The sequence below is a fragment of the Phyllobates terribilis genome, unplaced genomic scaffold, assembly GCF_046119375.1.
Source record: "Phyllobates terribilis strain yellow unplaced genomic scaffold, ASM4611937v1 Scaffold_7__3_contigs__length_470593459, whole genome shotgun sequence".
NCBI lineage: Eukaryota > Metazoa > Chordata > Amphibia > Anura > Dendrobatidae > Phyllobates > Phyllobates terribilis.
This window is the reverse complement of record NW_027362767.1, coordinates 160,033,740-160,045,826: the sequence shown is the minus strand read 5'-3', so window position 1 is coordinate 160,045,826 and position 12,087 is coordinate 160,033,740. Positions and strand designations below refer to the sequence as shown.

The window sequence follows — 12,087 nt, the reverse complement described above, 5'->3', positions numbered from 1 at the left end:
ATCCCGTTGTTAGTTTGGATGCTAGGACACTCTTTCGTCCATTGGGAGCGGCGAGGGCGGACGTGAGGCCGGACGGTAGGCAATTGGGTTTTAGCAGGGAGCAAGCGGTGGTTCGGTGGTTGGGTTTTCGAGGGATGGTTTGGAGAAGGGTGCTGCCAGAATTCCATAATGCAGCTCGTTTGGATCGGTCGCCGGATATTTTGGTGGTGCATATGGGGGGAAATGATTTGGAGGGCTCGGCCGGTCAGGGAATTGATGAGGGACATTCGAATCGATCTGTTAAGGTTATGGACATCTTTTCCTGAGGTGTTGACAGTGTGGTCTGACATTGTGCCCAGAGAAAAATGGAGGGAGGCCAGATCATTGAAGGGAATTAATAGGGCACCTATAAAGTTGGACAGAGCTATATCAGCTTTTGATACCAGGAACGGGGGAGTAAGCGTGCGCCATCTTGATCGGGAAGCGGGAGTTGGAAATTTTTGGGGAAAAGGACGGCGTACATTTGAATGATATTGGCATTGATTTATGGGCATTGGCCATACAGGAGGGGATCGAAAGGGCTTTTGCGGTATTGGGGCGCTCACGAGCCTGAGGTGGTCAGGGCTGTTCTTTGGTGGCGGGGGGTGGGGTTCTTGGAGTTGGCACAGAAGTGTCGGTGGAAAGAATATTGGATAATCACAGGCAGTGCCTTGATTAAGCGGGGTGATCTGGCATTTGGTTTTGGGCTCTGGACGGGGTTTTACCCTGGGAGCTTTTGGTGCCCTTGAGCTGGTGATGGACGGCTGAGGGTAATATGGTGGTTCGAGTTCGGTTTAATTTATGCCAGATCTAATTTTAACTCCAAGAACCCTCCCTTCTTATTTATTTTATAACACTGTTAATACGTTAATGTTGTTTGTTAATAAAATGGCCGCTGTGGCCAAATTTATCCAAAGAAATACAGGTGCAGTGTTTTTATTTGGTGGGGGAAGGTGAGTGCTGGAAGATGGGGGGCATGTTGATCCATGGAACCCGTGTTGGCAGTACACGGTCATGTCTGATAATGTCTGTACGAGTCCCCTCTGATTCCTAAGGTGCTGCGGGATATGTTGGTGCTATAGGAATAAAAATGATTATGTAGTGTGTGTTTATGTGTGCGGTATGTTTACGTATTTAGTGTGTTTATGTATGTAGTATGTATGTGTGTGTTTTGTATGTATTGTGAATATGTATGTATTTAGCATCTGTATGTAGTGTATGTTTATGTATGTATTGTGCTTATATATGTAGTATGTATGTGTGTGTTATGTATGTGTATGTTTATGTACGTAGTGTATGTTTATGTATGTAGTATGTTTTTGTATTTAGTGTATGTTTATGTATGTAGTATGTTTTTGTATGTTTATGGATGTAGTGTATGTTTATGTATGTAGTATGTTTTTGTATGTAGTGTATGTTTATGGATGTAGTGTATGTTTATGTATGTAGTATGTTTTTGTATGTAGTGTATGTTTATGGATGTAGTGTATGTTTATGGATGTAGTATGTTTTTGTATGTTTTTGTATGTAGTGTATGTTTATGTATGTAGTGTATGTTTTTGTATGTAGTGTGTGTTTGTGAATGTTTATGTATGTATTGTGCTTATATATGTAGTATGTATGTTTATGTATGTAGTATGTTTATGTATGTATTGTGCTTATATATGTAGTATGTATGTGTGTTTATGTATGTAGTGTATGTGTATGTATGTAGTGTATGTTTATGTATGTATTGTGCTTATATATGTAGTATGTATGTAGTGTATGTTTATGTATGTAGTGTATGTTTATGTATGTATTGTGCTTATATATGTAGTATGTATGTAGTATGTTTATGTATGTAGTGTATGTTTATGTATGTAGTGTGTGTTTGTGAATGTTTATGTATGTATTGTGCTTATATATGTAGTATGTATGTGTATGTATGCAGTATGTTTATGTATGTATTGTGCTTATATATGTAGTATGTATGTAGTGTATGTTTATGTATGTAGTGTGTGTGTTTGTGAATGTTTATGTATTGTGCTTATATATGTAGTATGTATGTAGTGTATGTTTATGTATGTAGTGTGTGTTTGTGAATGTTTATGTATGTATTGTGCTTATATATGTAGTATGTATGTGTATGTTTATGTATGTATTGTGCTTATATATGTAGTATGTATGTAGTGTATGTTTATGTATGTAGCGTATGGTTATGTATGTAGTGTATGTTTATGTATGTAGTGTGTGTTTATGTATGTGAATGTTTATGTATGTATTGTGCTTATATATGTAGTATGTATTGTGTATGTTTATGTATGTATTGTGCTTATATATGTAGTATGTATGTAGCGTATGGTTATGTATGTAGCGTATGGTTATGTATGTAGTGTGTGTTTATGTATGTAGTATGTTTATGTATGTATTGTGCTTATATATGGCTTCTTTCCTTTACTTGCGCCTGTTGCTTGTATTCCTAATTCACAATGGAAAAGCCTACAACGACCTCGAACTTCCTGCTGGAAAATGTAGGACAGGAGCCTGCAGAGCTGCCACCCCGTGCCATGACTCTCTGCCTGTTTAGTGCATGTCTGGTTCCATTATATGTATTATTACATACTGCATCACCACCTACATTACATACAAGCATCTGCAGGGATCCAGCTCCTAGTTTATAATGAATTCCCGTCGGCTGCTGATTCCTGGAAAGGCGGGGAGCGGACTAAACTGAAAGTAAAAGTAGAGGATCCAGCCCTATTACCATATGCCGACGCTGGGATTTCCTGTGAGAGGTAATAATCATTTATCGCTTTATATTCTCTGTATTTTCTATATGTTCCTGCCCTTTTCTTGCTCTTTTTACAGGCTTTGTCTTGGTTTTTATGTTGTAGATTCAGATTTCTGCCTGTTCCTTATCTTGTGCGGGGGGGGGGATAGCAATGACTGTGCCCAGCTGGGGGTCTCCTCTCATTGTTTGAGGGTTTTGCAAGGTGTTTGCTCTAATGCATTTATAGTAAAGGGGAAATTTATAAGAATGACCATTAATTAACCCTAATTTACTCCTTCCTTTCCCGCATCTCATTAATGTGTCTGTACGTCGCATGCGTCGGTGGAGAAGAAAAAAAAATCACGGATGGTTGGGTTTTTTCTGCCGGACTCTATAAATGGCAGAAAAAAAACATCTGTCTTTGCAGACTTTCCATATATGTTCAGATGGTTGGCAACCCTGGTCACATTGTTCTGCATGTCTATCAGCCATATCCTCCTTCTTCTCCTCTCACTTCCTCAAGCTCAATGTGGACAAATCTGAACTCATTATCTTTCCTCCATCTCATGTTCAGTATCTTCCCCACCTGATCTTTCTATCACAATAAATAACATCATTCTTTCCCCTGTACCGACAATCCGCTGCCTCAGAGTAACCCTTGACTCTGCCCTGTCCTTCAAACCCCACATCCAAGCTCTCGCCACCTCCTGCCGCCTCCAGCTCAAAAATATTCCCAGAATCCGTCCTTTCCTCAACCCTCAATCTACTAAACTGCTTGTGCATGCCCTCATCATCTCCCGCCTCGACTACTGCAACATCCTCCTCCGCTTTCCCGGTGAATGAGGAGAGGAAGAACGCACGGTGGATGCCGGGTGTGACGCGTGGGGTAACCCCACCCACAACCCAGTAGCCACTGGTGGAATGCAGTAGAGGGACCCTCGGCTGCAGCCTGGACTTGTCATGACGTCAGCGGATGTCAGAGCCGGCTGCAGACGGGGGGTCACATGATGCCTGTGAGCAGCCAGTAATAGCGTCACTCACAGGCAGCAGCGCAAGGTAATTAGAAATTTATCATTAATTTATCATTAATTTATCATTAAAACACACTGGCAATTTTTTTAAAAGTACCGGACAACCCCTTTAACTCTGCTGCCCAACTAATTCATCTCTCTCCTCACTACTCCTCCGCAAATCCCTTCAATGGCTCCCAATTGCCCAGCGTATCCAGTTCAAACTACTAACACTGACCTACAAAGCCATCCATAACCTTTCTCCAGCATACATCTCTGAACTAATCTCCCAATAACTTCCCTCACGTAACCTCCGGTCCTCCCAAGACCTCCTTCTCTTCTCCACACTTATTCGTTCCTCACCCAATCGCATCCAAGACTTGTCCCGAATATCCCCCGTCCTATGGAATTCTGTGCCCCAACATGTCCAATTATCCGCCACACTCGGATCCTTCAGACGGAACCTGAAAACCCATCTCTTCAAACAAACTACAGCCTGCCATGACCCCGCTGCCACCTCACCTCCACCAGAGCTGCTACCTTACCAACACCAGAGCTGCTACAACCGCCCAACCTACTGTCTCCTTCCCCGTTCCTCTGTAACAGTCTATCATTGTTAGATCGTGTACTGTATCTGTATTTCGTATGTAACCCCTGCTTATGTACTGCACCATGGAATCGATGGTAATATATAAATATATAATATAACCGGGCATGCGTGTCTCTGTCTGAAGCCTCCATAGACTGCGCATGCGTGACGCGCAGTCTGGCTCCAGACAGAAGCAGGCATCCAGCCGTTACAGGTAAGAGGAGTGTATGGCGCCGGAGATCATGGTATGTGTAGACACTGAACGCATACCGCGATCTCCAGCGCCATACTTACATACTTACCTGACCGGGAGGAGCGTTGCCGCGACGCCTCTCTTTGCCGGAGACCAGGGCAGGAGTGAGGCGTCGGAATGGCGCATGCGCATAGTGCTATCCGGCGCCATTTTACTGAAGACACATTTTCACTGTGTCTTCAGCAAAATGGCGCGGGATAGCGCGGTGCTCCGGCGCTGCACTCCTCCCCCGGACTCTTTCAGAACAGGACGCAGCAGCGCTGGACACAGAGAAGAAAGGTGAGTATAAGTGTTTATTTTTTTGTATGTGTGCAACGTGAAAGGGATGAGGGGGCCACACATACCAGGATTGGGGGGTGAGGGGACCATGCATACCAGGATTGGGGAGGTGAGGGAACCATGCATACCAGGATTGGGGGGGGTGAGGGATAGCATACATACCAGGATTGGGGGGTGAGCGGTACCACACATACCAGGATTGGGGGGTGAGGGGTACCACACATACCAGGATTGGGGGATGAGGGGTACCACACATACCAGGATTGGGGGGTGAGGGGTACCACACATACCAGGATTGGGGGGTGAGGGGACCATGCATACCAGGATTGGGGGTGAGGGGTACCACACATACCAGGATTGGGGGGTGAGGGGACCATGCATACCAGGATTGGGGGGTGAGGGGACCATGCATACCAGGATTGGGTGGTGAGGCATACCATACATACCAGGATTGGGGGGTGAAGGGTACCACACATACCAGGATTGGGGGGGTGAGGGGTACCACACATACCAGGATTGGGGGGTGAGGGGTACCACACATACCAGGATTGGGGGGGGTGAGGGGAACATGCATACCAGGATTGGGGGGTGAAGAGACCATGCATACCAGGATGAGGGGTACCATGCATACCAGGATTGGGGGGTGAGGGGTGCCATGCATACCAGAATAGGGATGAGGGGTACCATACATACCAGGATAGGAATGCGGGGCACCATGCATACCAGGATGAGGGGTACCAATCATGCTAGGATAAGGATGAGGGGTGCCATGCATACCGGGAATGGGGATGAGGGGTGCCATGCATACCGGAATTGGGGGTGAGGGGTGCCATGCATACCGGGATTGGGGGTGGGGGGTGCCACACATACCGGGATTGGGGGTGGGGGGTGCCACGCATACCGGGATAGGGGTGAGGAGTACCACGCATACCAGGATAGGGATGAGGAGTACCACGCATACCAGGATTGGGGATGAGGGGTGCCACGCATTCCAGGATTTGGGATGAGGGGTGCCATGCGTACCGGGATTGGGGGTGAGGGGTGCCATGCGTACCGGGATTGGGGGTGAGGTGTGCCATGCGTACCTGAATTGGGGGTGAGGGGTGCAATGCATACCGGGATTGGGGGTGAGGGGTGCCATGCATACCGGGATTGGGAGTGAGGGGTGCCACGCATACCGGGATTGGGGGTGAAGGGTGCCACGCATACCAGGATAGGGATGAGGAGTACCACACATACCAGGATAGGGATGAGGAGTACCACGCATACCAGGATAGGGATGAGGGGTGCCACGCATACCGGGATTGGGGGTGAAGGGTGCCACGCATACCGGGATTGGGGGTGAGGGGTGCCACGCATACCGGGATAGGGATGAGGAGTAACACGCATACCAGGATTGGTAATGAGGGGTGCCACGCATTTCATGATTTGGGATAAGGGGTGCCATGCATACCAGGATTGGGGATGAGAGGGGCCATGCATACCAGGATTGGGGGTGAGGGGTGCCATGCATACCAGGATTGGGGGTGAGGGGTGCCATGCATACCAGGATAGGATGGCGGAGACAGGATGGGGGCAGCGCAAATACCAGGAGGGGGGCAGCACCTACCTGCATGGGAGACCATATACCAATAAAAATGCTCGCCACCCGGGCATAGAACAGGTTCAATAGCTAGTAAATAATAATAATTTTAGACATTGTCAATGTTTCTGTGGTCAGACACCCACCAATCTCACTTTTATCTTATATACTCAGGATATAAAAGTAAAATTAATTAATTTTTCCACTAAAAGAAGTTTTATTGGAAAATCCGTTTATATTTATTCCATTATGTTTTGTATGGCATGATCAAATTCACAGTGGATTGATTCTCTCTTAGGCTCCAAAAAGAATAAAACATGAAACTCAGAAAAGTCCACCAATAATAAATTATCTATCTGGTATTTGTATCTTAGTACCTTTAGACACTAAAGTGTTCATTCACTCCCTTGTAGATTTAGGGAACTTAGTATGCATTACTGAGGAAATGAACCATCAATAAAATGAAACTTCTTTATGTTTTTAGAATGTCGGGGGTGAAGTATCAGGAGTAACCAAGGGTGTAACAAACTGCACCAAGCAGTCCAGTAAGTGATTGATTAATGGAATCAGGGTCTCTGTCTCTACATTATGCTGCTCTCAGATTACATAGCAAAAACATATAGAAAGATGCCCTTTTAAGGAAGCAAATCTCTATATTTCTCCCAGCATTAGTACTTTCTACTTTTTTTTGCTGGCTTTGCTGGTAACCAGGACAATTTTTCAACTTTTATCAAAATATTTTAATCTTTCTTGTTTGAATTTGTAGATATAAGAAGACAGACGATGGAGGATACTTGTTACCTGTGTATCATAATACGTAAGTTGATTATTCTAAGGTTTGAATAACATAAGTTTACTAATTTTGCAATTCTCAGTTCAGTTTGGAAACCTTAAAAGGGCTTATATTCCCTGGGATAAACAGTACTTGCATCATGTTGACCTATTATATACTGTGATACTAAAGTCTGTAGTATGTAGTACAAACAATGAAATGACCACAAGTTCAATGTTCGGTAAATTTTGACTCAAAACAAACTTTTCACTTCTGAATTTTTTTTAACCACTAAAATAATCCCCCTAATCTAGGTCACAAGGAAAGCCGTACAAACAACCCCCCCAAAAAATAGCTTTTTATTCACTATATCACCTAACTTGAGTTTTTTGTCCAGTTTTTCAATACATCATATAGTAAAGTAGATGGCGTCATTTAAAACTAATGCTGCAAAAAAACAAGCCCACATATGGCTAGGTCAATAAAAAAAAACAATACAATGTTATGGTTCTTAGAAAAAAGGATAGGACATGGCGAAAGTGCAATAACGAAAGTTAGCAGCGAAAAGGAAAGGATTGAGATTCGTTCTGTCTCCATTCAGATGGCATTGGGCACCAATCAATTTCTCACTCATTTGGTGGTCCTGGTGATCAGAAATTTACCCATGTAAATGAGCCTTCTGTTATCCTTTAAAACTGTTGTGCAATCTGTGCAACCTTTTGTATTAAAGTTTTCTGTGTCTGAGTTGATCACCAGGGTGCTGATCACCAGTGGTTCCTCTTGTGGGGGCACGGAAAAGGTCATCTACATCTATGACATCAAGGCTTCTAGTAGTACCTCCTCTTCTGGGTGAATTGAGGAGGTCTTTTCCGTCTATCACTCCCAGCGTTACCCCAAATGGGGTTCTTTGTAGTGGCTACTCTTCTGGGAGCATTGAGGAAGTCATCGCCATCATTATTAAACCAGACCTACTATTCCTTTGTTCAGTAAGTCAAGAGACATTAGCTATTGTTTCATGTGAGATTGTCCAGTGTGCCTTTCTGTATGCTAATTTGTGGAATGCCTGCTGATTACAGATTGCATCAGCCCCCTGTGGTGTACTAGTCTGCATCATTTGGAGGACATTTATGCAGTCTAATTGAATTAGCGAACTGTCATGCCTTGGTTTCGGGCCTCTATTCGGTAACCACTTGTTGTGTGCTCGGTTTCCCTTTCTGCTAAGCCACAGCTAGTTTGGTTTCTGTCCAACTGCTGATGGTTCTTTTTTTTCCTTTCATTGGTTTTGCTTCTATTCAGGTGTCTCTTACTTCCCAATTTGGTTCTGACCGATCACTTCTTGGGAGGGGTTATTTATACTCACCTTGCACATGGGAACAGCCATGATTATTTCTCACCAATCCTGTGGGGCACAATGCCCTGAAATGGAAGCTGAGTGATATAAAAAGGCCTGCTCCTGTCACCAGTGTGATTCTACAGAACTTCAGTCTCATGACCATGATTCAGTCCAGTCACCAGGCAACATACCTTGCTGTGCTCAGTCAGCTTCCTAAGCTTTCCGCTACCTCCTCATGGTGGGCGCCTGCCAAAAACGGGATGCTGCTGGGTGGAGTAGTTGGCCCTGGATGCCCCAAAGTTGCGGAGGTTCTAATCCCTGGAGAGCCTGCGGAAAGGGGAGACTCTGTCACTTGCACCATCTTGTGTCTTTGATGGGAATGTAATATATGGTGTTAACTGTTGATAACTCAACTAGAGATGAGCGTTGTTCGACTCGAACTGTTCGCCAATCTCAAATTCGAGCTGTTTTGGGCGGTGTTCGAGCCGTTCGGCGAACACGAACGATTTGAGAAAAATTCGGCTGTTCGAGGTTATGTTCGATAACTGTTCGTGCACCAAAATCATAACTGGATTTTTTCTCAGTAATGATGAAAATTAATGTTAATACGCAGTTTGAGTGTACAGCGGGGTGGGGGGAGGGGCAGGGGATGGATCTCTGCAGGAATAATGAAGATCTCCATTTTTTTTTCTCTTTCCCGCATTTACAGTGGGGAGGTGCAATCTGTCAGCCTATCAGCAGCGCACACACGGAGCGAAGTGCTTTTTTTCATACAAGCAAGGGCATGTGTCATTGGCAGTGTATGTCACATGTCCTTGCACTATAAGACCAAGCCATTTTCCCCGTCGCCACCATTTTCTCACTGCTGCAGCTGCGTGTTAGACGGCACCGCTGTTGCTGTGTGCGCTATACCTTGTTAATTTCAAGCCAATTTTCGCACAAATCTACAGATAGCTTGGGAGTAGGGAATAGTTGTGATTGCAGTCCTTTTAAGGACTAGGTTACAGCATTTCCTACGACTTTTATCAAGGAGGTCTGTGCTCTTAAATAGATAGATTGTGGGAGTAAAGACTAATTGTAATTGCAGTCCTTTTCAGGACTAGGTTACATCAGTTCCTATCAGTTTTTGCCAGGCAGGTCTGTGCCAGTGCTGTGCAAGTTTTTTTCACAGCATTTGGCTGAATCTAGCAAAGCTAATCCTTTTTGGCCTATTGCAGAGTGTGTTAGTCAGTGGAGTAGCCTATCTGTGTTGCAAGATATACCACCTGTGTATAGAATACCAATTTTTTTACTGCACCTAGTGAAGTAAAATCTTTTGGGCATAGCATCATTCTATTAGTCCATCTATACTGACCTCCATCAGGTTGCAAATTGAATATAATTTTTTTCTGCATCTAGCTCTGAAAAAATATTTGGGCTTCTAGCTGTGTGTGGGACTTGTTCTATTAGTCCATCTATACTGACCTCCATCAGGTTGCAAACTGAATATAATTTTTTTCTGCATCTAGCTCTGAAAAAATATTTGGCCTTCTAGCAGTGTGTGGGACTTTCTCTATTAGTCCATCTATACTGACCTCCATCAGGTTGCAAATTAAAAATAATTTTTATCTGCATCTAGCTCTGAAAAAATATTTGACCTTCTAGCAGTGTGTGGGACTTTCTCTATTAGTCCATCTATACTGACCTCCATCAGGTTGCAAACTGAATATATTTTTTTTCTGCATCTACCTCTGAAAAAATATTGGGCTTCTAGCTGTGTGTGGGACTTGTTCTATTAATCCATCTATACAGACCTCCATCAGGTTGCAAACTGAATATAATTTTTTTCTGCATCTACCTCTGAAAAAATATTTGGGCTTCTAGCAGTGTGTGGGACTTGTTCTATTAGTCCATCTATACTGACCTCCATCAGGTTGCAAACTGAATATAATTTTTTTCTGCATCTAGCTCTGAAAAAATATTTGGCCTTCTAGCAGTGTGTGGGACTTTCTCTATTAGTCCATCTATACTGACCTCCATCAGGTTGCAAATTAAAAATAATTTATATCTGCATCTAGCTCTGAAAAAATATTTGGCCTTCTAGCAGTGTGTGGGACTTTCTCTATTAGTCCATCTATACTGACCTCCATCAGGTTGCAAATTAAAAATAATTTTTATCTGCATCTACCTCTGAAAAAATATTTGGGCTTCTAGCTGTGTGTGGGACTTGTTCTATTAGTCCATCTATACTGACCTCCATCAGGTTGCAAACTGAATATAATTTTTTTCTTCATCTAGCTCTGAAAAAATATTTGGCCTTCTAGCAGTGTGTGGGACTTTCTCTATTAGTCCATCTATAGTGACCTCCATCAGGTTGCAAATTAAAAATAATTTATATCTGCATCTAGCTCTGAAAAAATATTTGGCCTTCTAGCAGTGTGTGGGACTTTCTCTATTAGTCCATCTATACTGACCTCCATCAGGTTGCAAATTAAAAATAATTTTTATCTAGCTCTGAAAAAATATTTGGCCTTCTAGCAGTGTGTGGGACTTTCTCTATTAGTCCATCTATACTGACCTCCATCAGGTTGCAAATTAAAAATAATTTTTATCTGCATCTACCTCTGAAAAAATATTTGGGCTTCTAGCTGTGTGTGGGACTTGTTCTATTAGTCCATCTATACTGACCTCCATCAGGTTGCAAACTGAATATAATTTTTATCTGCATCTAGCTCTGAAAAAATATTTGGCCTTCTAGCAGTGTGTGGGACTCTCTCTATTAGTCCATCTATACTGACCTCCATCAGGATGCAAATTAAAAATAATTTATATCTGCATCTAGCTCTGAAAAAATATTTGGCCTTCTAGCAGTGTGTGGGACTTTCTCTATTAGTCCATCTATACTGACCTCCATCAGGTTGCAAATTAAAAATAATTTATATCTGCATCTAGCTCTGAAAAAATATTTGGCCTTCTAGCAGTGTATGGGACTTTCTCTATTAGTCCATCTATACTGACCTCCATCAGGTTGCAAATTAAAAATAATTTTTTGTCTGCATCTAGCTCTGAAAAAATATTTGGCCTTCTAGCAGTGTGTGGGACTTTCTATATTAGTCCATCTATATTGACCTCCATCAGGTTGCAAACTGAATATATTTTTTTTCTGCATCTACCTCTGAAAAAATATTGGGCTTCTAGCTGTGTGTGGGACTTGTTCTATTAGTCCATCTATACTGACCTCCATCAGGTTGCAAACTGAATATAATTTTTTTCTGCATCTAGCTCTGAAAAAATATTTGGCCTTCTAGCAGTGTGTGGGACTTTCTCTATTAGTCCATCTATACTGACCTCCATCAGGTTGCAAACTGAATATATTTTTTTTCTGCATCTACCTCTGAAAAAATATTTGGGCTTCTAGCTGTGTGTAGGACTTGTTCTATTAGTCCATCTATACTGACCTCCATCAGGCTGCAAACTGAATACAATTTTTTTCTGCATCTACCTCTGAAAAAATATTTGGGCT

The 12,087-nt window shown here is 43.0% G+C and overlaps 1 protein-coding gene across 3 annotated transcripts in view; it reads left to right on the top strand.

Moving 5' to 3' along the window:
• Positions 1 to 2,495: 2,495 nt before the first annotated feature.
• LOC141154081 (uncharacterized) overlaps positions 2,496 to 12,087 on the top strand; it is a 167,832-nt gene continuing 158,240 nt past the window's right edge. Inside the window, exons 1-3 of one of the 3 annotated variants that reach the window (XM_073639517.1) lie at positions 2,500 to 2,792; positions 6,965 to 7,025; positions 7,247 to 7,297. In XM_073639517.1, the coding sequence (XP_073495618.1) occupies positions 7,264 to 7,297 (34 nt within the window). In that variant the 5' untranslated portion in view covers positions 2,500 to 2,792; positions 6,965 to 7,025; positions 7,247 to 7,263. Of the gene's footprint in view, positions 2,793 to 6,964; positions 7,026 to 7,246; positions 7,298 to 12,087 lie in introns of all 3 variants that reach the window. The other 2 variants (XM_073639516.1, XM_073639515.1) reach the window with 2 other exon arrangements.